Source organism: Rhinopithecus roxellana, chromosome 8 (assembly GCF_007565055.1).
Source record: "Rhinopithecus roxellana isolate Shanxi Qingling chromosome 8, ASM756505v1, whole genome shotgun sequence".
NCBI classification, from domain to species: domain Eukaryota; kingdom Metazoa; phylum Chordata; class Mammalia; order Primates; family Cercopithecidae; genus Rhinopithecus; species Rhinopithecus roxellana.
Window position 1 is genome coordinate 33,635,285 of NC_044556.1, and position 27,974 is coordinate 33,663,258.

Sequence of the window (27,974 nt, forward strand, 5' to 3'; positions counted from 1 at the left end):
GTACATATACAACATGGAATACTATGCAGCCATAAAAAAGAATGAGCTTGACAGGCGCGGTGTCTCATGCCTGTAATCCCAGCACTTTGGGAGGTGGGTGGATCACGAGGTCAGGAGATCGAGACCATCCTGGCTAACACGGTGAAACCTGTCTCTACTAAAAATACCAAAAATTAGCTGGGCGTGGTGGCAGGCGCCTGTAGTCCCAGCTACTCGAGAGGCTGAGGCAGGAGAATGGCATGAACCCAGGAGGCAGAGCTTGCAGTGAGTCGAGATTGCGCCACTGTACTCCAGCCTGGGCAACAGAGCAAGACTCCATCTCAAAAAAACAAAAACAAAAACAAAAAAACGAGATCATGTCCTTTGTAGGGACATGGATGGAGTCGGAGGCCATTATCCTTAGCAAACTAACACAGGAACAGAAAACCAAATAGCTACTATATGTTCTCACTTATAAATAGGAGCTAAATGATGAGAACACATGGACACATAGAGGGAAACAACACACACTGAAACCTATCAGAACCTGGAGAGTGGGAGGAGGGAGAATATCAGGAAAAATAATTAATGGATACTAGGTTTAATAGCTGAGTGATGAAATAATCTGTATAACAAACCCCTATGACGCATGTTTGTCTATGTAACAAACCCGTACCTCTTGCACATGTACCCCTGAACTTACAAGTTAACAAAAATGCAATCAATCAAAGCAAACCTATAGGATGCTTATATAAAAGGCAGGTTTCAGCTTTCTACTGATCTCGCTAGAACTATGTTGTCCAATATTGTGGTCACCAGTCACAGGTGGCTACTGAGCACTTGAAATGTGAATAGTCCAAACTAAGATGTATTATAAGTACAAAATGCACACCGGATTATGAATACTTACTAGAGAGAAAAAAAGTAAACTATCTCAGTAATTTTTATATTGATCACATGTTGAAATGATATATGTTATATATACTAGATTAAATAAAATATATTATTACATTAATTTTGCTTGTTTCTTTTTACTTTTCTAGATGTGACTATTTAAAAATTTTAGAGTTCCATATGTGGCACCCACTATTTTTCTATTGGACAGAGCTGCAATGTTTCTTGAACTATATACTCTAAGATATCTATATATATACTATATATGACAAAAGGGTTTCATAGTTTAATAATTTGGAAAGCACTGCCTACTATATCCCCTCTTCTTGTGTTCTGCAGGGTAACCTGAGATTTGGGGGGGAAATTTATGGATTAAACATATTTGGGACATGCCAGTTAAGCATGGAGGACTTAGAACTCTCAATATAATGTGAATTATGATTTTCTAAGAGAGGCATCTTATATGCAGCATTTCTCCAACATACTCAAAGAACACTTTTCATCATAAACACAACACCCATTAATAAAATTCTGAAGGACAGTTTAGGAAACTGGAGTAGAAGATAAAGCTCATAGGCCTTACTTTGCTTCATATATCTATCATGTGGCTCAAGGCTTGGATTGTATGTCTTCTCTAGCTTTTCACTCAACTAATAGCTAGACTAATATTTTCACCAGATACTGGTGAAGTCCTCACCCCAGACATAATCAATCAAATCCTTGGAGATCACCCTTTTTGTGTTAGTTAAGCCTGGTTGTGTAACAAACTACCCCAAAATACAATGGTTTAAAGCAGCAACAATGTAACATGCTACTATATGGATAAACCTTGAGGACATCATCCTGAATGAAATAAGCCAGTCACAAAAAGACAACGGTGTATGATTCCACTTTTATGAGAGATCTGGACTAGTCAATATCACGGAAACAGAAAGTAAAATAGTGGTTGCCAGGAGTTGGGGAGTGGAGGAAAATTGGGAGTCGTTTGATGGGTATGGAGTTTCCATTTTGCAAAATGAAAACTCAAAATTGAGTTGTTAGAAAAAGTCCTTGAGATCTGTTACACAACGATATGATTATAGCTAACACTACTGTACACTTAAATATGGTTAAGAGTGAACATTTTTATTGTGTTTTTTAACCATAATTTCAGAAAATTAAAAATTAAGGTAAAATCAAAACAGCAACAATTTAGCTCACAGTTCTGTGGGCTGGCAGTTTGGGCTGGGATGAGCCAGATACTTCTGGTCTTGGCTGGGCTTACTCATGTGTTTGTGGTTGGCTGGCAGTCAATAGTGGGTTCTGCTTCTGGGGGTTGCCTGGCTGTCAACTGAGGCCATTGGGAGTGACTGACCACATGTTTCTCATTGTCCCTCAGGCTAACTCTGGTCACATGACAGTATAAGCTTTCCAAAAGTATGAGCAAAAGCCTCAGGGCCTCTTCAGATTTAGGTCTAGAACTCACACAATGTTACTCTAACTGTGTCCTATTAGTCAAAGCAAATAACAAGGCTAGCCCAGATTCAAAGGGTGAGCTAAGCAACTCCTGATACCAGGTGCTAAAAAACACTGTGACTATTTTTACAATTGTCCACACTTGTTCTGCATCCCATTTTCTAGAATAATCCATTATTACCTGTTTCTTATATTTTATATATTCAGAAACATACTACTCTTTTGTGCATCACTTTCTTTTACTTTCTCAGACACTCTTTCATCTCATCAGCATGTCAGAAGTATTTTATTCTTTTTAGTGGTGAATTTTTGCATTATCATTTTGCTGGGCTTCCCTCCCTCCCCTGTCTCTCCATTATCTTTACTGTACCTCAATGCTAAATGCTAAATATTATAAAAACAATCTTCTCTAAAAGTGTTTCCTTGACTCTCTCCCTCTGCCTCTAACAATTTCCTTGGAAATCCTAAAATCCAGATGCCTGACTGTCCATTCCTTAGGCTGGGTTCCTTTTCACTTGCTGTAATAGTTATTCCAGGCTAACTTGCCCTGCAGTGTTTGACTCACTAGGTCATAAGTTTTTACTTACTTATCTATCTGCACCAGTGATGGTAAGCCCTGTGTCTTGTTTACTAGTATAGCCAAGTACTCACAAGGTACCTGACACAATGTAGGCATTCAGTAGGTAATTATTAAATAAATGAATAAACATTAATCAATGAATAGGTTGATGTAGGTGCATTCCCAAGGTGTTTACTGCAAACTACACCATCTAACTATAAGATCTACACCTCTTTTCCTTCTTCCTTCTAACTTGCGACTCATCTTTTACTGGAAGGATAGCTTCTTTTAATATCTCCTACCTGATTCCCATATGCAAATCAACACTCTCAGCTTTCATGTGTTCACACCATAAGTACCATCTGCTAGACTCTTTATCTTTATTAGAGTGTTTCTCCTCTATATGTGCTTTAACTGATGAGAGTGCTCTGGAAATAAGAGCCCCTTTCCCCATCACTCCTTCATATGCACTTGAAAAGAATATGATTGTGTAAAAGTGCATATTGTGTAAATTTTTATGTGTTTGTGTATGTCAATCAGGCCAAATATTAATAACATGCTCAGGTCTAGACACTTACTGACTTTTTTCTTTGTTCTGTTACTATGAGAAGTATTAGAAATCTCCTACTATGATAGTAGACTTGTCTTTTCTCCTTTCAGTTCTGGCAATTTTTGCTTTCCATATTTTGTAGCTATGTTCATGAGTACATAGAGATTAAGAGTTTTTATATCTCTCTGTTAGATTGACATTTATTACTATAAAATGCCTTTATCTCTAGGAATGCTTCTTGTTTTAAAGTTTACTTTGTCTGATATCAATATAGCTATACCTACTTTCTTTGGGTTAGTGTTTGCATAGCATACTTTTTCCATCCTTTTATTTTAACCTTGCTGTGTCACTGTGGTATTTTTCTTAAAAGCAGCATTTGCTTGAACATTTTTAAAAAAGAAAACACATTGGTAATCTTTGGCTAATAAATGGAGTATTTATCCCATTTATATTTAATATAACTACGGTATATTTCTGGTATATTTAATTAACTTTCCCAAAGCCACAGCGTATTAGTGGGAGAGTGCACACTAGGCATTTCCTGACTTTCAAGTCTGGGATGCTTTCTCATTCATTACCCCAAACTTGGGGTAAAGGCTGTATTTCCCACCCTCACATCTACTCCTGTCACTGCTGTAATATTTAGTCCTTCAAGTTCCTTGAGAGATACGGGCAGCACTGCTCTGGAATCTTAGCCTGGAGTTCTGCTCTTAACATTAAAAGAGAGGCCAGAACAAAGGAATATTAATAGCCCTCTGTGAGCTTTCCATGAGCCCACACAATAGGGTTGGTAGGCTTTCAAAGAAATCAGATCCATTACTGAACTAGCACAAACAATTGTGAATTTCCTTGAACTCACCTGAAAGCCTTAAGATCCAGGAGTAAATTTAGGGTCAGGACCTCAATGCCATACTACAGGTTGAGAACCCAAAACATGTCTGAGGTAGGACTGAATCTAGGACCTACAACCACCAGCAAAGAACTACATATGCTATATTGCTAGCACTCCCTAGCTCACCTATTTCACTTTTTTCTTTTTTTCGAGACCCAGTCTCACTTTGTCACCCAGGCTGGAGTGCAGTGGTATTATCTCAGCTCACTGCAACCTCTGCCTCCAGAGTTCAAGTGATTCTCATGCCTCAGCCATCCGAGTAGCTGGGACTACAGGCATGAACCATCACACTCAGCTAATTTTTGTATTTTCAGTAGAGACAGGATTTCACCATGTTGGCCAGGCTGGTCTTGAACTCCCGACCTCAGGTGATCCATCCGCCTCGGCCTCCCAAAGTGCTGGGATTATAGGCATGAGCCACTGCACCCAGCCTATTTTACTTTTAAGAACAGGGAAGGCTTTAAGCATTCTAAAACACAACTAGGGAGGCACAGGAGAAAACAGTGGTGATCTGGGAAAGCTGGAATACAAGATGAGTGAAACTACTTACCTTCCTGCAACTGCTCCTAACGTACACAGTGCCTCAGTGCCTCTGTCTTATGGCTATGAGCTTTACAGCAATCTTTCTCAAACTGCAAAAAGGCCTAACTAAAATCCATCTTGCAATTCCTAGCACTTGTGTTAAGGTAGGCAGCATGTCTACACATCCTTCTATAGGGTGTGACTTTAAAGATATCAGAAGATTTTTTACCCAAAAGATGCCCTTGTGCCAGCCTGCTTTTTCATGTGTAAAATACAACAGTTACTCCTACTAAAATTAATTTATTTGGTGCTCAATGAATGTTTATTTATAAGCCCTATCTTGCATAGGAAATAGACTTTAGGTACAACATGGGAATTAACATGGGTTTGACTAGTATTGGGTTTTTTTGGAGGACTGGTATTCTTAAGGAGTTTCTAAACAGAAGATTAGGCACATGTGCAGATAGTCTATAATGATTATTATTTGTGGAGTGTTTATTATGCAACTGATTCTTTACAAATATTTCATTTAATGCTTACAACTGCCATACAAAGTAGGAATTTGTGTCCCAATTTTACAAATTAGGAAACTGAGATTAAGGAACAGTCCCAATTTCTCAAACCAAATGAACAATGGAAAGAATTTGAGCCTCAATGGTAGAAAGGATTTGAACTCCAACATGTGTGGCTTTTTCCACTGGTTCCACATTTCTTCCCTACCAATGGTTCATAAAAAGAAGCAGTGAGTTTTCTGAATGGTACAAACAAAATACCAGAGAAGTAGAGGTGAGGAAGGTGGTCACTTCCAGGTGTGATGATTGGGGAAGGTGTCATGGGAGAAAGCAGTTGAAGTGGGCCTTTAATGGAGTGGGATGTGGGTACAGGAGGACAATATTCTGCATTCTAGACAGAGGGAATGGCCTCAGCAGGAGGGTGAAGATGAGACCATTTTTGAGTATGGAGAAGTATAATTTAATATGCAAGATTTAAATAGGGAGGCCAGCAGGAGGCACGGTGGAAAGTTAAATTGAGGCAAGACTGTGGAGTCTTGACGACAGGCGAAGGAGAAAGAACTCTATGAGGCAATAAGGAGCTGTTAAACTCTGCCCCCAACTCCAGGGACTTGGGGCCATATACAGAAAAGATCTAGAAGAAAAAGAAGGGAGCTACAGTGCACTGTTACAGTGCTAAGCTCTGAGAGAAGTGGTGGTGGGGAAAGGAATTGAAGATTCCAAGGACAAGGGGAAGTCTAAGACCAAATAGAAGAGGACTATAGATTTCAGTGACCAATGGATTTTGGAGAATAGAAGTGTATGAATCACAAAAACTGGAGTGGTGAGAGCCTCAGTGATCAAGAGAAATTTGGAACCACACACAGAAATGTGGGCAACAGGAAGAGGTGCTGGCCTAGGGGAAAGAACCACCTGGAAAGTGTCAGCCATCAGGCTCAGGGTCTGGTGGTCAGGCATGTTACCCTGCCTCAGGCTGAGGCAGGCTGAATCCAAGGAAGTATCACAAAGGAAAGGAGCCTCCTGAGAAGAGAAGAACCAAGTGAAGGCCACTTCAAGCGTAGAGGGCTGGGAAAGGGTAGGAGAAATAGAAGTAGAAAAATCCACAGAAGGAGAAGAGGTAATGATTTGGGGTCAAAAAGACAGAGTAGGTAATGACCCTCTATAGCCTTTGCTTAAGGAGGAAACTTTGTTCTTACAATGAGTGAATGAATGACTGCAAAGAATAAATGAATGTAAAGTCACTCAATGCTTCCGCCTGACAAAGAGTGCATGAAATAGCCAATTAGTTGCTTCACTATCCAAATGGAGAATATAGCCCACTGTACATAAGCCATTTGAATTACATAAGCTACTCCATAATGGAGCTTATTAGTGTGGTTCCTGGGCTCGAGCCCAATCTTTTCTTCTTGTTAAACAAAATCAAGATCGTATTGTTTCCCTGTCAATAATGGATTCTTAAATGGGTTTGAGCTTTGTGAGCACTGCCAATATCAACACTTACTTTAGAGGCAATCTCGATAAAGGAGAATCTGATAAGGCACAAGGGAGGGCAAAGAGGGTATAAATGGCAGGTTGTATGAGGGAGACACTACCACTGAGGCAACATGGCCAAGCTCACCCACCTCACTGGTAAGAGATCATCTCATCTCTGTACCTCTGAACGACTCTCTCCCTCTTGTTTTTCTGCCCCTTTAAAACTCTTTTACCTTCAAATTTAAACCAGATCATCTGAGATTTTTGCTTTTGGCAAAAGTATGGGGATATACTGAAAGGGGGAAAGTCCCAAATTGCCTGGTGATAGGTTTCTCACTGCCCTGCCGTCCTCCTCCCTTCACCAAGCCCCAAAGGCTCATGGCACTTTAACACTTTAATGGTCTTTTGAATGGAAATAGAGGGGAGTGGATTTCCAGGGAAAATCCAAGTCTTTGCCAGCCTCAATAGGTTGGTCTTCTACAGAGGATCTTAAAAGAATGAAAAATAGAAAAAGTTTCCTACTGCTAAAGTGAGGTTACTAATGTATAAAGGCTGCTCTACTCACATTCCTCCAGTTCATTATTCTCTCTGTTGCTTTAAGGTCTGCTCCTTGTGCTGACAGCTGAGATAGGTATGTATATTTTTTGGGATGAACCACTATATTGTTCCTCTTTTTCTTCTTCATAATTTGGAAACTCAGTATGGCCCTGTGTCCTTCCACATCAGACAGAGAATATTAACTACTCTCTAGAGAATTCGAAATTCCCTAACCATGTTTAAAGGATTAATACCATTGGTCAAAAAAATCCCAAAGCAGAAACCAACTAGATAGCCGTCTTAAAGAATATGTGTTAACAATAAAAACTAATATGGTGAGGCAGCTACATGGTGTCTTCTGCTCTTAAAACGTTTAAAATCTGTCATCTTACTGAGTTTTAAAACAACTCTTCTTTGAGAGGTGTACAGGAAAGGCATTACCGCCCCATCTCACAGACTAGTTAACCAGGGCAGAGATAAGACATATGACCTGACCCAGGTAATATAGAGTTCACGGCAGAATCTGAACCAGTAGCCAGGGCCCTTGGCTCCTTGTGGATGACTCACTTCCCCCTGGGTGGAATTACTCAGGGAGACATCTAAAAGGGCTAAATAGACTTATACTATCACCCTTTCTGTGTCTCAGTTTCCAAATGGGTAAAATGGGAAAAATAATAGTACCTCTCTCACAGGGTTTTGGTGAGGATTCATGAGTAAATGTAAGTAAATTTCTCAGAGCAATGCTTGGTACGTAAGTGCTAATTCCCACATAAGGGAGCCCAAATACATCTAAATCATAGTTTGCTAGCTTTAAAGTTCTATTTCAGCTAAAGGCACTGGTTTCTAAGGTTATTCAATTCTCTCTTGGAGGAACAGAGCTATCTCTAAGAGATGTCTTCAGCCCTGAATTGCCTGCTCCTTATTGCCTGCAAATTATATAATTATAGGTTTGCTGCAACATGAAGTTCTTACATCGACTTTTCCCCTTTCCTTTGAGACTTCAAATAGGGAAATCATTTGGAAATCTGTGGTCTGCAAAGAAATCTGTGACCACTAGGGAGCTTGTCTCTCACCTTCTTCCTCTGGGTAACAGTTGGCTCTGCTTACCAGCTGACATGCTACTTCTCCAACTGGGCCCAGTACCGGCCAGGCCTGGGGCGCTTCATGCCTGACAACATCGACCCCTGCCTCTGTACCCACCTGATCTATGCCTTTGCTGGGATGCAGAACAACAAGATCACCACCATCGAATGGAATGACGTGACTCTCTACCAAGAATTCAATGGCCTGAAAAACAAGTAAGTGAGAGAAAACCTGAGTTTCAAGTCTTTTAACCTTCAAGGACAGTTTAAACAAGATCTTCCACAGCAGACTTCAGGCTGAAATTCCAAACAGGCCAACAAGCAGGTAAATTCAGCTTTCTTATTATTTCAAGTGCAGGAATGACTCTAATATTAAGAGGAATGGCTGGCTCACAGAAGCTAGTTGCCAACTAAATCCCACCTCAGTTGCCAAGGGAAGCTTACAGGTCCAACTACTGGTGGACTCAGATGAGAACAATCTTCTACTTAGAAGCAATCCAAAGCTGTCATTGATAAAGCATTCAGTCTCCTTGGTCAGGAGATTCACTCCTAGGGAAATAATTAGAACTGTGGAGACATTGGGGTGCAGCAAACCAACATGGCACATGTATACCTACGTAACAAACCGGCACGTTGTGCACATGTACCCTAGAACTTCAAGTATATTAAAAAAAAAAAAAAAGAACTGTGGAGACATTGAAACTTACCAATCATAGTCACCTACTCCAACATTCATTAAGTAGGAAATAAGGATAAGAACAAAGATAAACCAGGATGAGAGGCTGCATGACACTTTCCTGGCTTCCCCCTCACTATTGCAGCTAAATATTGAAATGCCTTCCCTTTCTTTTCATTTGTTCTGATAAAGCACTTTGTTTCTTTTCCCTCAGAAATAGTAAACTGAAAACTCTCTTGGCTGTTGGTGGCTGGAACTTTGCCACTGCTCCGTAAGTTCTTTTTGGAGATGACTTCCTAGGTTGATTTTACTCCAAGGTGTTGGGACCACCAAGGTCTCACCCTGCCTTCTTTGGGTCTCCCTCAGTTTCACTGACATGGTTTCCACTCGTACGAACCGCCAGACTTTCATCAACTCAGTCATCGAATTCCTGCGCCAGTATGAGTTTGATGGGCTGGACTTTGACTGGGAGTACCCCGGCTCTCGTGGGAGCCCTTCTCAGGACAAGCATCTCTTCACTGTCCTGGTGCAGGTGAGCTGAGTTCCTGATCATTTTGACTGGAAAGCATACACCCATCTCACATGAAAGATCACTGGGACCTTAAACCTAGTTTCCTACAATTTTAGTTGGGGTAAAGGACCTGAAAATCCTATTCCAGTAAGGATGTTGAGGAATGAATGGAAGGATGGAAGAGGTTAATTTAATTCAGAGTCATGAACCTCATGAAAGTCAACTTAAAGATACCATTCACAGACTTTCTCCTGCTCCTGTACAGGAAACGCGTGAAGCTTTTGAGCAGGAGGCCAAGCAGAGCAACAAGCCCAGGCTGTTGGTCACTGCTGCAGTAGCTGCTGGCATCTCCACCATCCAGTCTGGCTATGAGATCCCCCAACTGTCACAGTGAGTGATGTGCCTTATCTTCAAACCCTTGGAGGTATCACTCGGGCAGACTAGACTTGTCTTTGGTCTGTCTTACTATTCAGGGACCTTGTTTAGGAGGCTTTGGAAGTGGTGCCTTGTGCCTGCACAGGTATGGGAAATGACCATCAGAAATGATTTTAAATCCTCTACCCCACCTCAGGTACCTGGACTACATCCATGTCATGTCCTACGACTTCCATGGCTCCTGGGAGGGCTACACTGGAGAGAACAGCCCCCTGCACAAATACCCGACTGACACTGGCAGCAACGCCTACCTCAATGTGGTGAGTCCCTGTACAGATGTAAGTGCAGACCAGAGATGATGATGAAAATCACACAGAGATTCAGGCACAAAAGACATCATAAGTTTAGCGGTTTTCTCAAATGGGGAATTAGGCTGCCATAATTAATCAACTGTTCTCATTTACTAAAAAACTTCCCTTTTTACTAACACCATACTGATAATTCTACCTAATATGAAAGAAGATTAATAACAAGTGCACTGTTTTTTAATAAAAGAAAATGATATGCCACTGCTCCTATTTAAATAAATTATAAAAGGCTTTTTCCACCTTTCCCCTTTTGCTGTTTCCCTTTTGCCTTACCCATTTTCTACTGTTCTAATCCCTTGCCCATGTATATCATATAGAATTTCAGCCATTAACTAATGAATCATACCAGGAATATCATTTTAAAAGCTCTGCTCTTCCATCATATATATTTTTATATGAAGGGTATATGTAAAGCCTGCACGTTATTAAAAGAATTTAGTTGAGAATGAGACCTACCACTTTAACAGATATATGTCAGTGATGCTCTAAAATGTGTTGCAAGTAGAGTGGGCACAACCAAACCGAAAAAAAGTTTAGCTAACAATTAATCACTAGGCCATCAGCTGTGGGTGAGAACTCGCGCTAACCCACTACCATTGCAGGATTATGCCATCAACTACTGGAAGGACAACGGGGCCCCAGCTGAGAAGCTCATCGTTGGATTCCCAGCCTATGGACATACCTTCCTTCTGAGCAATCCCTCCAATCATGGAATTGGTGCCCCTACCACTGGTCCTGGCCCTGAGGGGCCCTATACCAGGGAGTCTGGGTTCTGGGCCTACTATGAGGTATACGCTCAGAAATTTTAGAGGAAAGGTGGCTTCCTCTTGGTACATGTAGCTAATAATATGAGCAATATTCAACAGTATTTGAATCATTTTTGGATTGGAGCTGAAAGTGGATGTTTGTGACTCTCTAGAAGTGAGGCAAGATAAGCCCCCCTGTTGTACCACTTTAATTGGCCCTTCACTAGGGTCCTTTCAGGCTACATTCCAAACACAGAGAGTGTAGAAAAGCAGGCTATCATTGGTGAGAGTATATCAATCTGTAGACACTTCTGATTCCCAGGGCATTCCTTGATTTAAGAGTTTCTCCCCACATTGAAAATAAATTACTCGAAAGGGGTAAAGAAACAGAATCCCAAATGAACTAAGAAATTTGCTGATAGAGTCATAGACCTTCGTTTTCAAGTAGTTTTTATGCAACCCTCCTCTACTTCCCCTTCCCCATGTCCTTTTACCTCTGCCACCACAAGGACACTGCCTACCTCTTGACCTGTTCCTTATATTCTGTTAGATCTGTACCTTCCTGAAGAATGGAGCTACTGAAGTATGGGAGGCTCATGAGGATGTTCCCTATGCCTACAAAGGAAATGAGTGGCTTGGATATGATAACACCAAGAGTTTCCAAATCAAGGTAGACTGTGTTTTATGGACTGTTGTTGCCTGTGAGCATGTTCCCATTATAGCACTGGAGCCACAGCTCAGCCTTGGTGTCTGTACATAACTGACTTCCTTTCTAATTACCACAGGCTGACTGGCTAAAGAAGAACAACTTCAGAGGTGCCATGGTCTGGGCCATTGACTTGGATGATTTCACAGGCACTTTCTGCAACCAAGGAAAATTCCCTCTGATCACCACCCTAAAGGATGCTCTGGGCCTGCAGAGTACAAGTGAGTTAGGGAGTGAGAAGGGACACTAAGCCTCAGACTTGAGAGAAATTCCAAAGGTTCCTTGCAAGTCAGGGAGCCATTGCACAAGTAATTGACTATTGCTCTATTCCTATCTGGTAACAACTGATTAATGGTGGGAAGAACAAACAGGGCTCTTCACCATTTCTTCCTGCCTTCATTCATTTCACAAGCAATTTGTTGAACATCTATTACATATACAGTGCTCTGTAGGTACCACAGGCGATCCAAATGCATAAATATCCATATCTACTCTATGGAATTTACAATCTAGTGAGAGAAATTGGATTTACAAAAATTGCAAAGCTAGACAACAATATAGAAGATATTATGTGATAATGTGCCCCTCAAAAGAATAAGTAATCTTCTTGTGAGTTCATGATAATGAAAAATTTCAATCAGTAAGCTGTAAGGAGGAAAAAATGCACTGTGCCTTGAAGGATGAGGAAGGAGTTCATAAGCAAAGGGGTGATATATCCAAAGGAAGGATATATCAGATCAGAAGACTGAAATATGCAGAGACATAGAAGGAGGAGCCAAGAACAAAATCCAGGGTATTTGCTCTCACACATCAGGTATCACTGGCTAAAAGCAAGGAGGTTCAGGATTTGGTTTTTGTTTTTTTTTTTTTCCTTCTCAGGTTGCAAAGCTCCAGCCCAACCCACTGCTCCCATTACTGAGGCACCCATCACAGGCAGTTTCAGCCACAGTAGTAGCTCTGGGGGCAGCTCTGGGGACAACCCCAGTGATAGTGGATTCTGTGCCAACAAGGCCAGGGGCCTGTACCCTGACCCCACTGACAAGAATGCCTTCTACAATTGTGCAAATGGAAAGACTTTCATTCAGCACTGCCAGGCTGGCCTTGTCTTTGAAGCCTCCTGCTCCTGCTGCAGCTGGTGATAACATGTGTCAGATACCACCTTACCCAGCCGCAGAAGTTGTTATTGCAATAAAAGGTTGAGCATTACTGTACAATGGCTTCTGCTTCTTTACTGTAGGATCTTAGATGTAATTAATCCCTATTTCCCAATGATATACAGTTGCTCCACCAGCCCCCAAGCCTGCAGCATACACTGCTCTTCCTGGGTGTTGGGTAGCAGAAGCAAGGGGATTAAAGGAAAATACATCATCCCTTCATTCTCAAAATGTACTCAGATGAAAGTGGGGAGCCCAAGAATGTAAGACTCAGATAAAAACGACCCATAAACAAATGTCATTTTAAAATGATTGATTTGCCCTTTTTGCTGAGAATGCACAATTAGGAGGCTATTGCAGTGATTCACGGGAGAGGTGCAGATTTAGAACAAAGTAGCAGCAGTAGAAGTGGTCAGAGGTGATTGCATTTCAGCTGTATTATTAAGATTTGTTAAGCCAGCAGTTTTCTTTATGGGTTGTATGTAGAGAGTGGGAGACAAAAAGAGGAGCCAAGGATAATTTCAACATTTTGGCTTAAGAAATTACAAATATGAAATTACCATCAACTGAAATGGAGAAAGCTAAAAGTAGACTAGATTATGAAAGAAGAGCAGGAGTTCAACTTTAAACATGTTGAATTTAAGATTGTTATTGGGTTTCTAAGTAGAGGTGTGGAGTAGATAGTTGGACATAACATTTTTAGAGGTAGTTTGTATTTAAAGTAAATAGATTAGATGAGATCATTAAGGGAGACAGAGAAAGGAAAGCATTCAAGCCCTGAGCATTTCAGCATTCAGAGGGAGGCTGGAGAGAAGAGTAGGAACAAGTAATGAAGACCAAAAAAGGAGAGCTAAATGAGGTAGAAGGAAAACCAAGGAAAAAAACATATCAAGGAGGAGAAAGTGATCAAGTTTGTCAAATACTACTTAGGTCAGGTCAGATGAAGTCTGAGAATTGACCATTATGTTTAACAACCTGTAGATCATTGATAAACTTGACAGAAGTGGGGTTGGTAAACAATTTAGTGGCAAAAGCCTGAGTGAAGTAGGTTTAAGAGAGAATGGAAAGGTAAGAATTGAAGACAGTAAGAATACAAAAACCCGTCTTATATGTGTTAAAGGGAAGCAAAAAAATGGATTAAGAATAAAAGATTATGGAAAACAGAAGCTGAATTTATGTTTTCAAACCCACATATACTTATTTAGAGGTATGAGAGATAAAAATCTAACATTCTTTCCAAACCTCTCACTTTCTTATTTTTATTATTATTTTCACAGAGTCAAAAAAGTTTTTTAACTTAAAAAAAATTGTTTTTTGAGACAAGGTCTCATTCTGTTCCCCACGCTGGGGTACAAAAGGCATGAACATGGCTCACTGCACCCTTGACCTCCTGGACTCAAGCAATTCTCCAGTCTCAGCCTCCTAAAGTGCTGGGATTACAGGCGTGAGCCATCACATCCAGCCCCAAATTTTTAATATCACTTTGTTTTATAACAGAACTAAAGTCCTATATTTAAATCAATGCAATATTCATCCCCTATACTTACACTACAGCTTCTCCAATATTCATTTCTTTAATTATCTTGTTTGTTTTGCTTTTGTTTGCCAAGAAGGACTTGCAGTATCTTCCATTTTCTTGCATGTATGAAAATGCCTGACTGTTGCCTTTATATTTGATTGGTAACTTTTGGACACAAAGTTATTGGCTCACTCTTTTACTTAAAATTTTGTAAATATTACTACTTTTTTATTCTGACATTGAATATTGAGCTAGTTCTTTTCCTATGGCTCTTTCATTTACTTTTTCAGGGTTGGCTGTTTTGCAGTTGAATAGCTTTCCAAGTAGTTCTGTGGCTGCTACAGGCCTTAAGTTCTTTTATATGTGAGAATGTCTTCCTGTCTCCTCTGTTCTTGAAAAGTATACTTCAAGGATATTATACTTGGTAGAGTATAATACATTGGGCTTGTACTTTCTTTTCCTCAGAACTCTTCAGGTGTAGACAAAACTTCTTAACATTATTTCAAATCGTCTCTGCCTTACCTTTTAATTCCAGTTGAAGCTACAGCCACCAGTTCTGCATAAGCCTTAATGGTCTTCATGGCGTTATGGAATCTTACCTCAGATCTGTGTTGTGCACTTCTTGCTACCCTTCCTAGGGCCTCTGAGATACAAGTTTCCACTCAAACAGGTACCATCTAGACATGCAGAGGGGTTACTGTCACTTACGAAGATCAGGGGAACGTAACGTTTCCACCTTTCCTCCTCTGATGTTCTAGAAGCACATTTTGTAAGACTTCTAACACCGTTCCAAAGGGATGGAGCATTTAGTTGTTTCTACCAGTGGCTAATTTGATAAAAGCATGTTTTTATTGGCCCTCCCTTCTTCCCTGTTTCACTCCCCTGTCTCTTACTTTTATTCTTTGCATTCCACTCCCAAATTATTCTCACATGAGCTACTTCCAGGTGAACTTAGCCTTAGATAGTAGACATTGCTCCATTGTGTCCTGGCACTGAATGTTGTTGTGGGGATGTTTGAAGCCAGTGGATAATCACTACCCTTTCTTTAATCCACGCTTATAAAGTTATTTGACTTTTTTCCTGTGAGTGCCTGAAGAATTCATGATTTATTCTTGAAGTTCAATAACTTAACCAGGTTATGCCTTGTTTATAATGGTTTTTGTCAATTTCTCCTATAAGACAGTTGAGAGGTAAGAATTAACTTGCCTGAGTTAACAGACCTGCAAGCGGCCTCCTGGAAAAGAAAGTTGGCCTGTTGCCTCTGGAAACAAGCTATAATCTATAGCCTAGGTCCTAATGCAATCCATCCTGATAGAGAGCTGACCATGGTGAATGAGAACTTCGGCCAAGTTTACACCAGGCAGTTGTGTATAATCATGGGGATGGATTACACCAAAAGAAAGCCAAGTGTTCTTCCAATAGATGAATGCTAAGGTAGTAGATAAGACTGAAAGCCAAGGTTCTGCTATATCATACTGCTATTAGATCCCATATCCCAATCTCACTAAAGAATTTTGTTAAGAAGCTTAAAAGTCCCAACATCCAAGGCCCAGAGCCTCTTTCTCGGAGCTAGATATGTGCTATATGAGATTGTTGTGTGCTGCCTGAGAATAAAATAAACACCAGAGGATCACTCATCTGCCATTGCTTCTGTCTCTGATTTTTTACCCAGAAAGTACTATTCCAGAAAGCCCAGTGTGCATGCTGCTTGGCTACTCACCCTGAATCACTTGACAACTGGTGTAGAGAGCTGGATGTCAGATTAGGGGCACCCACCATGGCCTTCTAGAAGTGAACCAAGGGACCTGGGATTTAAAAAGTGTTTCTCAGATGATCCCATTGCTTTCAAAGATTGGTATGGTAGTCTTGGGGACTAGTCCACTAAATTCCTGAAGATACAGAGTGATAAAAGTACACTGGGTAGTTAAGATCATCGAGGCTAGCATTCCATGATTGTTATTATTGGCCTTGGAAGAATTAGCTCGAAGGAGGCAGACTGAGGGGAGCTTGACTCAGCATCTCGAATGAAATTACAGTTTGAAAACTTTGGTGAATGTGAAATGATTTGTATATCATCTTATCCAAGCAGGAGAAAACAAATTCTGTCCTCTGACTCTCTTCCTATAACTGGCAGGATCAATTCAAGATGGCACAGGTTGTCATGTTGTTAGGGTGTTATGAGCTCCAGTTAAATGGGTGCAAAGGGGAGGAAAGACAAAGTATGTGACTTATGAGGTTAGTTCCCTCATAACAAGTGAACAACATAATCTGAAATAGGTTGATTGAACCAACAGAACTTCTGGGTAGATTCCCACTATAGCTCCACCTTAGAAAGTCTATGTGATTATGGCTTCTATATAGAGGGTTAAACATGATAAAATTGATGATGATCCCTATCTTTGTCTATGGAAAAAAATATCCAGTGAGTTTTGGGGAAACTCATGACCCAAGTCATAATAGGAATTTCAGGCCTCATAAAGACATCATGGTTGAAGCAGATGTGCTCTGTTTCCAGCAAAGCCCAATAAGAAACTAACTTTTGCTCTTTGAAAGGAAGATTCCCCACCAGACTGGGAAGCAACAGCCTGGGCTGCACAGTCAGACACTGGACTTAAATGTTGTTATCAGATGAATTTTCTCAGTTGCATACTATTGTGTTGCAAAATCAAATGGCATTAGATATGCTTACCGCGGTCCAAAGAGGAGTTTGCACCTTACTGCATACTGAATGTTGTGTGTATAGCCCTGACAATTCTCACAGTATTACTCACAAAGCCATGTTGAATGTGATTTTTATTAATTGTGCTTTTAATTCTCCTGTACTTACCCTGTATCTGTAAACTATATCAAATATTCCCTTCCCCATGTATCTGTAAGCATATTTTCGTACAACTGAGTATTAAACTGAGGCCAAATGTGGAGGAAAAGTTAAATATTAAATTTGAACTCAACCGAACATGGACACAAACAGTGGTCACTAAGTCCCAGAACAGGTTGTATGAGCCCCTTGAGGCATTCATCCAGCACTGTTTTGGAAAAATCTCTATTTCAATCTATTCCTATATGTTAGTTATTGAAAAACAATAGACAATCACAAAAAACAAGTTGGTCTTTTTGTGTTCCTTGAGCCCAGTCGTGAATGGCCCCTGTTACTGGGCCTCATGCCAAACAACTCATTGGCCCCTGTTACTGGGCCTCAAAAACAACTAGAGGCCCAGACTGTGCCAAAGCTTCATGAAACCTCTCCTTGTCTGTGCACGAATAGGTGGCTGACTCTGGAGCCCAGGCTGTTGCTTTCCATGAAGAAAAAAAAGATATATATATATATATATATATATATATATATATATAAAGATACATATATATATATATACACACATCTTTTCCCTTCTCCCCTTCCCACTGCGATTCGCTTGTTATGTCAATTTGCTTATTATATCAAGTTGTTTATTGTATCATTTGCTTATTATATCTGCATTGCCATTTATGTGGGATAAAGGTTGTTTACCCTTAAAGGTATTGTGTGTGTGTGTTTTCTTCTCCCCTCACATGTCTCTCACACAGAACATTTTATACCCAAAGGAATATAAATCATTCTACTATAAAGATACATGCACATATATGGTTATTGCAGCACTATTTACAATAGCAAAGACGTGGAACCAGCCCAAATGCCCTTCATTGACAGACTGGATAAAGAAAATGTGGTACATATACATCACGGAATACTATGCAGCCATAAAGAGGAATGAGATCATGTCCTTTGCAGGGACATGGATGAAGCTGGAAGCTATCACCCTCAGCAAACTAACACAGAAACAGAAAATTAAACACCGCATGTGTTTAGTTGGACACACTCATAGGCAGGAGTTGGAACAATAAGAACACATGTACACAGGGAGGGGAACAAGAAACACTGGGGCCAGCTGGGGAGTTGGGGGCAAGGGGAGGGAGAGCATTAGGACAAATGCCTAATGCACGTGGGGCTTAAAACCTAGACGATGGGTTGATAGGTGCAGCAAGCCATGATGGCACACGTATACCTATGTAACAAACCTACACATTCTTTACTTGTATCCTGGAACTTAAAGTAATTAAAAAAAAAAAAAAAAAAAAAAAAGAGTAAAAAAAAGAAAATATACAGCAAAATGCAACTGGAATTTCCAAATGAATTGGTATTTTATTTAAACGTCTATATTTTAAAAATAATTGTAATAAAGAGAATACATAGACACAGGGAGGGGAGCAACACACACTGGGGCCTGTCAGGGGGGTGGGGGAAGGGAAAGCATCAGGATAAACAGCTAAAGCATGTGGGGCTTCATACCTAGGTGAGGGGTTGATAGGTGTGGCAAGCCACCATGGCACACGTTTACCTATGTAACAAACTTGCACGTCCTGCACATGTATCATGGAACTTAAAATAAAATAAAATTAAATTAAATTAAATCTTTAAAATAATAATAATTGTAATAAATTTATATTTGAAACATGTAAGGTATTTAATTCATACACAATGTTTTATGTGCAAACTCCCCTTTCCCCTGCAATTACTCCTCAGCTATCCAAGGACTTGAGGTCCTCAGATTGGGAAAAATAACATTAACTAAAATTTATTAAATAACTAATATGTGCTAGGCCCAGTGCTAGGTGTTTTACATAGGTTATCTCATGTAATTCTCACAACAACCCTATAAGACAATAGCTATTATTATCTATATGTAATAAATGAGGTAATTGAGGTTCACAGGTGAAATAACTTGTCCAATGTCACATATCTAGATAGGAGGAGAACCATGATTGGAATATAAGTCAGTTATTCTAGAGACCATGCTGATACTCTGTTCTGCCCTGTGGCAACCTTTGTGCTGGACAGGTGTGGGAGAATGCTCTCTGCGATTGACCAGCATTGGTTATTCTAACAGTCTTGCCCTCTTCATATGTGAACAAACCTGCATTCTCACTTATATTGACTGCATGGGTCAGTCTCCATTGTCTTTTTTCAATGTTTTAAAAATGTTTTTCCTGTGGCAAAATTGGCCAAAACTAATTACCAACTTAAACATTTTAAGTGTACAGTTTGGTGGTAGTAAATACATTCATAATGTTCTTCCGCCATCACCCCTTTCCATCTCCATAATTCTTTCCATCATGTAAAACTCCAACTCTATACTCATTAACCAGTAAGTCCCCATTTCCCCCTCCCCCAGCTCCAGGAAACCACTATTCTACTTTCTGTCTCCATGATTTTGACTATTCTAAGTATCTCACATAAACAGAAAAATCATATAGTATCTGTCTTTTCAGACTGGCTTTTTTTCATTTGGCATAATGTCTCAGGGTTCATCCATGCTGTAGCAAGTCAGAATTTCCTTTTAAAAGCCAAATAATACTTTATTGTATGTATAAATAACAGTTTTGTTATCCATTCATTCATTGATGGACACTTGAGTTGTTTGCATGTTTTAACTATGGTGAGTAATGTTACTGTAAACATGGGTGTACAAATATTTCTTTGACACCAAGCTTTCAATTCTTTTGGGTATATCTAGAAGTGGAATTGCTGAATCATGTGGTAATTCCATGTATGATTTTTTTTAGGAACTTCCATACTGTTTTCCATAGCAGATGTACCATTTTACATTCCCACCAACAGGGCACAACTGCTCCAATTTTTCCACATCCTTGTTAACACTTATTATTTTCTGTTTTTTGATAGCAGCCATCCTTGTGGATATGAGGAGATATCTCGTTGTAGATTTGATAGGCATTTCCTTAATGATTAATGACATTAAGTATCTTTGTATGCGTTTATTGGTCATTTCAGTATCTTCTTTGAGGAAATATATATTCAAGTCCTTTGTCCATTTTTGAATCAAGTTGTTTGGTTGTGTGTGTGTGTGTGTGTGTGTGTGTGTCATTGAGTTTTAGAAGTTCTCTCTATATTCTGAATATCTCTTATCAAATATACTCTTTGCAAATATTCTCTACCATTCTGTGAGCTGCAGTTTTACTCTGTTTGTATTGTCTTTTGATATACAAACTTTTAAAATACTTACTGAAGTCCAATTTGTGCATTTTATTCTTTTGTTGTCTGAGATTTAGGTGTCATACCCAACAAATCATTGCAAAGTCCAATGTCATGAAATTTTTGCCCTATGTTTTCTTCTAAGAGTTTTATACTTTTAGGTCTTACATTTAGGCCTTTGATCTATTTTGAGTTAATTTTGCCTATGATGTTAGATAATGGCCCAAAAAACATCAATGGGGCCAGATGTGGTGGCTCATGCTTGTAATTCCAGTACTTTGGGAGGCCAAGGTGGGCAGATTGCTTGAGCTCAGGAGTTTGAGACCAGCTTCGGCAACATGGCTGTCCCTATAAAAAATACAAAAAAATTAGCCAGGCATGGTGGCACATGACTGTGGTCCCAGCTAATCAGGAGGCTGAGGTGGGAGGATTGCTCGAGCCCAGGAAGTCAGGGCTGCAGTGAGCTATGATCACGCCACTGCACTCTAGCCTGGGTGACACAGTAAGACCCTATCTCAAAAAACAACAATGACAACAAAGAAAACAACATTGGGATTTCGATAGGGATTGCACTGAATCTGTAAATCACTTTGGGTAGTATAGACATTTTAATAACATTGAGTCTTCCAATTCATGAACATGTGGCCTGTTTCCATTTATTCATATCTTCTTTAATTAATTTGAACAGTGTTCTACAGTTTTCATAGTGCAAGTCTTTCACTTCATTAAGTTAATGTCTAAGTATTTCATTCTTTTTGATGCTATTATAAATGAAATTATTTTTATAATTTTTCTTTTTCTATTTTCATTGTTAGTTTATAAAAATGCAGTTGATTTTTGTGTTGACTTTGTAACCTGTTATTTTACTGAATTCATTTATTAGCTCTAACAAAATTTTTTGTGTGAAAAATTTAGGGTTCTTCATATATGTTATCACATCTGCAGGGACAATTTTGCCACTTCCTTCCCAAACTGGATGCCTTTTATGTCTTACTTTTGCCCAAATGTTCTAGTTAAGACTATGTTGAATAGAAGTGGCAAAAGCAGCATTATTATCTTGTTGCTGGTCTTAGAAAAGCTTTCAGTCTTTCACCATTGAGTGTGATATTTGCTATGCGTTTTTCAAACATAGCTTTTATTATGTTGAAGTAGTTTGCTTCTATTCCAAGTTTGTTTTTATTATGAGAGGGTGTTAACTTTTGGCAAATACTTTTTCTGCATCAGTTGAGACTATTATGCCATTTTTTTCTTCATTCTTTTAATGTGTATATTATTCATTGATTTTCATATGTTGAACCATTCTTGCATTCCATGAATAAATCCCTCTTGAACACGGTATATAATCCCTTAACATCCTGTTAAATTCAGTTTAATAGTATTTTGTTGAGGATTTTTGCATCAATGTTTATAAGGGATTTTGATCTGTAGTTTTCCTGTATATTTATCTGGCTTTAATATTACAGTAATTCTGGACAGACAGGATGAGTTAGAAGGTGTTTTCTCCTCTTCATTTTTCTGGAAAAGTTTGAAAAGAATTGGTGTTAGCTTGTTGCTAATATTTGGTAGATTCACCTCTCAAGTATCAGTTCTACAGCTTTTCTTTGTTGGAAGTTTATTGCATTTTATTATTTTTATGAGACAGGATCTCACTCTGTCACCCAGGCTGGAATGCAGTGGCACAATCACAGCTCACTGCAGCCTCAACTTCCCAGTCTCAAGTGATTTTCCTACCTGAGCCTCCCAAAGTGTTGGGATTACAGGCATAAGCCATCATGCCCAGGGTAAGATTTTTGGTTACTAATTAAATCTCCTTAGTAGTTATAGGTCTATTCCAATTTTCTATCTTTTCATGATTTAGCTTTGGTAGGTTTCGTGTTTCTAGAAATTTGCTCATTTCATTTAAATTATCCAATTTATTGGCATACGATTGCTCATAAAAGCCTCATAATCCAACCACTGAGAATTAGGCAAGATGGCGGAAGAGGGACAGCTCCAGTCTGCAGCTCCCAGCGTGATGGACACAGAAGACAGGTGATTTCTGCATTTCCAACTGAGGTACCTGGTTCATCTCTTGGGACTGGTTGGACAGTGAGTGCAGCCCATGGAGGGCGAGCCAAAGCAGGGTGGGGCGTCGCCTCACCCAGGAAGTGCAAGGGGTTGGGGGATTTCACTTTCCTAGCCAAGGGAAGCCGTGACAGATTGTACCTGGAAAACCGGGACACTCCTGCCCTAATACTGTTCTTTTTTAACGGTATTAGCAAAAGGCAGACCAGGAGATTATATTCCGCTCCTGGCTCTGTGGGTCCCATGCCCACGGAGCTTTGCTCACTGCTAGCACGGCAGTCCGAGAGGCTGGAGAGGACGTGGAGAAATAGGAACACTTTTACACTGCTGGTGGAAGTGTAAATTAGTTCAACCACTGTAGAAGACAGTGTGGCGATTCCTCAAGGATCTAGAACTAAAAATACCATTTGACCCAGCGATCCCATTACTGGGTATACACCCAAAGGATTATAAATCATGCTACTATAAAGATACATGCACACGTATGTTTATTGCGGCACTATTTACAATAGCAAAGACTTGGAACCAACCCAAATGTCCAGCAATGATAGACTGGATAAAGAAAATGTGGCCGCCCGGCACGGTGGCTCATACCTGTAATCCCAGGATTTTGGGAAGCCAAGGCGGGCGGATCAGGAGGTCAGGAGATCCAGACCATCCTGGCTAACAGGGTGAAACCTCATCTCTACTAAAATTACGAAAAAAAAATTAACTGGGTGTGGTGGCAGGCGCCTGTAGTCCCAGCTACTCAGGAGGCTGAGGCAGGAGAATGGCATGAACCCAGGAGGTGGAGCTGGCAGTGAGCCAAGATTGTGCCACTGCACTCTAGATTGGGTGACAGAGCAAGACTCCATCTCAAAAAAAAAAAAAAAAAAAAAAAAAAAAAAGAAGAACATGTGGCACATATACACCATGGAATACTATGCAGCCATAAAAAGGGCGAGTTCATATCCTTTGCAGGGACATGGATAAAGCTGGAAAGCATCATTCTCAGCAAACTCTCACAAGGACAGAAAACCAAATACCACATGTTCTCACTCATAGGTGGGAATTGAATAATGAGACATAGGGTGGGGAACATCACTGCACCGGACCTGTCCGGGGGTAGAGGGCTGGGGGAGGGAGAGCATTAGGGGAAATACCTAATGTAAATGACGAGTTATTGGGTACAGCAAACCAACATGGCATACGTATACCTATGTAACAAACCTGCACATTGTGCACATGTACCCTAGAACTTAAATTTTAAAAAAAACCTCATAATCCTTTTTATTTTTTATAGTCAGTAGTAATGTCCCCATTTTTATTTCTGATTTTAGTAATTTGAGTCTTCTCTCTTTTTTCTTAGTTTATCTAGCTAAAAGTTTGTTGAAATGTTTTATCTTCTCAAAGAACTAACTTTTTATTTTATTGATTTTCTCTATTGTTTTACTATTCTCTATTTCATTTATCGGAGTGCCAGTCTTTATTATTTCCTTCTTTCTGCTACCTTTGGGTTTAATTTGTGTTTCTTTTTCTAGCTCCTTAAGCATAATTAGATTGTCAGTTTGAGATTTTTCTTGTTTTTTTCAATGTAAATATTTAGAGTTATAAAGTTCTCACTTAGTAGTGCCTTCACAGTTTCCCATAAGTTTTGCTATGTTATGTTTTTATTTTCATTCATTTCTAAGTATTTTTAAATTTCCCTTGTGACTGTTTCTTTAATCTATTATTGTTTAACAGTGTGTTGTTTAGCTTCCACAGACTGGTGGCTTCTACAGTTTCACTTCTGTTATCGATTTCTAACTTCACCCCCTTTGTGGTTGGAGAAGATACTTTGTATGATCTCTATATTTTTAAATCTGTTGAGACTTAATTTGTAACCTAATATATAGTCTGTACTGAAAAATGTCCCATGTGCGCTTGGGAAGAATGTAAATGCTCTTTTTGTTAGGTAGAGTATTCTGTGTATAACTCTTACATCTAGTTGATTTATTATGTTGTTTAGGTCCTCTATTTCCTCAGTTACCTTCCAGGTGATTGTTGTATTCATTACTGAGAATGGGCTATTGAAGTCTCCAAGTAGCATTTATTGTAGAATTGTCTATTTCTTCCTTTAATTCTGTCAGTTTTTGCTTCATATATTTTTATAGTGTGTCATTAGGTACAGAAATGTTTGAAATTGTTAGATTCTTGCTCTATTAAACCTTGTATTAATATATAATGTCCCGCTTTGTCTCTTGTACATTTTTTAGTTTATAATCTATTTTGTCTGTTATTAATATAGCCACTCCTGCCCTCTTTTGGTTACTATTTGCATAGAATACTTCTCTCCATCCTTTCTCTTTCAAATTATTTATGTCTTTAAATCTAAAATGAGTCTCTTGTAGACAGTGTATGTTTGGATCATGTGTTTTAATTGATTCTGCCAATCTCAGTATTTTGATTGAAGCATTAATATATTTACATTTAGAGAAATTACTGATAAAGAGGGAATTATTTCAGTCATTTTAATTATTTCTTTCCTATATGCCTTTTAGCTTTTTTGTCCCTCATTTCTGGCATTACTATCTTTCTTTGTGGTTAGTTGATTGTTTGTAGTGAAATGTTTACATTTCTTGATACACACACATATACATCTATACACATATATACACACATATACATATATACATACACACATATATATACACACACATATGAATACACACACATATATAGCTATTTTCTTCCCCATTGGTTACAATGGGGATTACATGTAATATCCTAAGGTTATAACGTTCTAGTTTGAATTTACACAGGTTTAAACGCAATAACTTACAAATGCTCTTTTACAGCCCCATTCCCTACCCCTTTCAGTTGTTGATGTGATAAAATACCATCTTCATATATTATGTGTTCAAAAACGTAAACTAATGATTCTTTGAAATGCATTTGTCTCTTCAATTACATGGAGAACAAAAAGTGGAGTTACAAGTCATTATTACAATAATACTAGCTTTTATGATTGTCTATGTGTTTACTTTTACTGAGAACTTTATTTATTCATATGGCAGCAAGTCTCTGTCTAGTGTCTGTTTATTTCATCCTATAGGACTCCCTTGACTATTTCTCCCAGGACAGGTCTATTGGTAACAAACTACATCAGCTTTTGCTTATCTAGAAATGTCTCATGTTATCCCTTGCTTATGTAGGATAGTTTTGCCAGATAAAAGATTTTTGGTTGACACTTTTTTTCTTTTAGAACTTTGAATATATCTGCCAACTGCCTTCTGGCCTCTAAAGTTTCTGATGAGAGATCTACTGATAATTTTATTGAGGATCCCTTGTATGTGGCCAGTTGCTTCTCTTTTGATGCTTTCAAGACTCTCTTTGTCTTTGGCTTTTAAAATTTGATTATAATGTGTCTTGTGTGGATTTCTTTGAGTTCATCTTACTTGGAGTTTGCTGAGTTTTTGGATGTCTATATACATGTCTTTCATCAAATTTGGGAAGTGTTAGGCCATTATCTTTTAAAATATTCTCTCTGCTCCTTCCTTTCTCTTTTATTTTTCTTAAATTCCCACAATGTGTATGTTGGTCCACTTGATGGCTTTTCACCTGTCCTTTAGGCTCTCTTCAGCATTCTTCAATTTGTTTTCTTCCTGTTCCTCCAACTTAATAATTTTCACTCTCCTATCTTTATGTTTCCCAATTCTTTCTCCTGTCAGTGCAAATCTGCCCTTGAACCTTTCTACTGAGTTTTCCATTTCAGTTATATTAATTTTTAGCTCCACAATTTATTTTCTGTTCTTGTCCAATTTTTAAAAAATCTTATTATTGATATTTACATTTTGTTCATATATCATTTTCTTCATTCTCTACATCTTTTTTTAGTTCTTTGAACATATTGAAGACAGTTGTTCTAAAGTCTTTGCCTAGTATATTTGCCATCAGGTCTTTTTTGGAGACATTTCTATTGATTTATATTTTTGTTTGTTTGAATGAGCTATACCTTCTTGTTCCTTTGTACGACCTGTGATTTTTGGTTAAAAACTGGACATTTGAATCTAATAATGTGGTATCTCTGAAAAGCAGATTCTCCCCATTCCCCAGGATTTGCTAGGGGGTTTTGTTATTCCTTTGGTTTTTTGTCTTTTTTTTTTTTTTTTTTTTTTTTTAATTTATTTCTTAGAGATGTGATCTTGCTGTGCTGCTCAGGCTGGCCTCAAACTACTGGGCTCAAATGCCCCTCGCAGCTCAGTCTCCAGAGTAGCTGGGATTACAGGTCACTGCACTTGGCTTTGGTTTGGGGTTTTGTTTTGTTGTTTTTGTTGTAAGCTGTCTCTGTGCTGAGAATAAGCCTGAAGTATAAACTTCAGATCTTCACAGGTCTTTTCTGAGCCTTTCCTTGGGCATATGCAGTCACTTTCTAATTCTCCCAATATATACAATTATTTTTTAATGTTCTAGTGTTTGATGTTTGGCGTCCAAATGTTGGAAAGAGAAAAATAAAGGGAAGATTAAGAATGGTGCCGGCCGGGTGCGGTGGCTCAAGCCTGTAATCCCAGCACTTTGGGAGGCCGAGACGGGCGGATCACGAGGTCAGGAGATCGAGACCATCCTGGCGAACACGGTGAAACCCCGTCTCTACTAAAAAAAATACAAAAAACTAGCCGGGCGAGGTGGCGGGCGCCTGTAGTCCCAGCTACTTGGGAGGCTGAGGCAGGAAAATGGCGTAAACCCGGGAGGCGGAGTTTGCAGTGAGCTGAGATCCGGCCACTGCACTCCAGCCTGGGCGACAGAGTGAGACTCTGTCTCAAAAAAAAAAAAAAAAAAAAAAAAAAAGAATGGTGCCAACCCTTTACTTGAGCCAGAGGGGGAGTAGCTTGCAACAATGGGGGGAGGTGCAACAACGACTGCCTACCTCTTTGTCTGCACCTTTGTAATTAGAAGCAGCAATTAGTGGCAAGAGCACAGATCTCTGATATTTGAAGGACATAGTCCTTTATTGCCCACCCTGGCTCCCACAAGCTCTGTATAAGCTGCTCCTGGAACACATGCACAGCTGCCTGCCTTGGGGCTTAGTGGTGGGGAAAAATAGCTGCTACTGTGCTAAGAACTGAAATTGACTGAAATTACTTCAATTTACCTACCAAGCTTTCTTCTGAAGTTGCAAGGCTTCAATAGACTCTAGAGTTCCAAAGTAGTTGCATCAGACTAATTCTGCTGGTAAAATTTTTGTCTAGGAAGGGAGACAGATTCCTGGTGCTTTCTACTCTGCCATCTTCTCAGAATTTGTTGCTCATTTTCCTTTTATGATGCTCCTTTAAGCTAAGCATATTGGAAAAGAAGAAAGAAAACTGCCATTATTCTCGGATGACATAGAAACCAAAAAATGCATAGAAAATTAT

At 39.3% G+C, this 27,974-nt stretch overlaps 1 protein-coding gene across 1 annotated transcript; it reads left to right on the forward strand.

The window, feature by feature from the left end:
• The first annotated feature begins 6,967 nt into the window (after positions 1-6,967).
• Positions 6,968-13,048, forward strand: LOC104658941 (acidic mammalian chitinase-like). The gene is made up of 11 exons (XM_010359092.1): positions 6,968-6,992; positions 7,438-7,467; positions 8,467-8,671; positions 9,346-9,402; positions 9,498-9,663; positions 9,908-10,032; positions 10,214-10,337; positions 10,988-11,173; positions 11,682-11,801; positions 11,917-12,058; positions 12,717-13,048. Exons 1-11 carry the CDS (start codon positions 6,968-6,970, stop codon positions 12,974-12,976), a joined length of 1,440 nt encoding a protein of 479 aa, XP_010357394.1. The 3' UTR covers positions 12,977-13,048.
• The last annotated feature ends 14,926 nt before the right edge of the window (positions 13,049-27,974 follow it).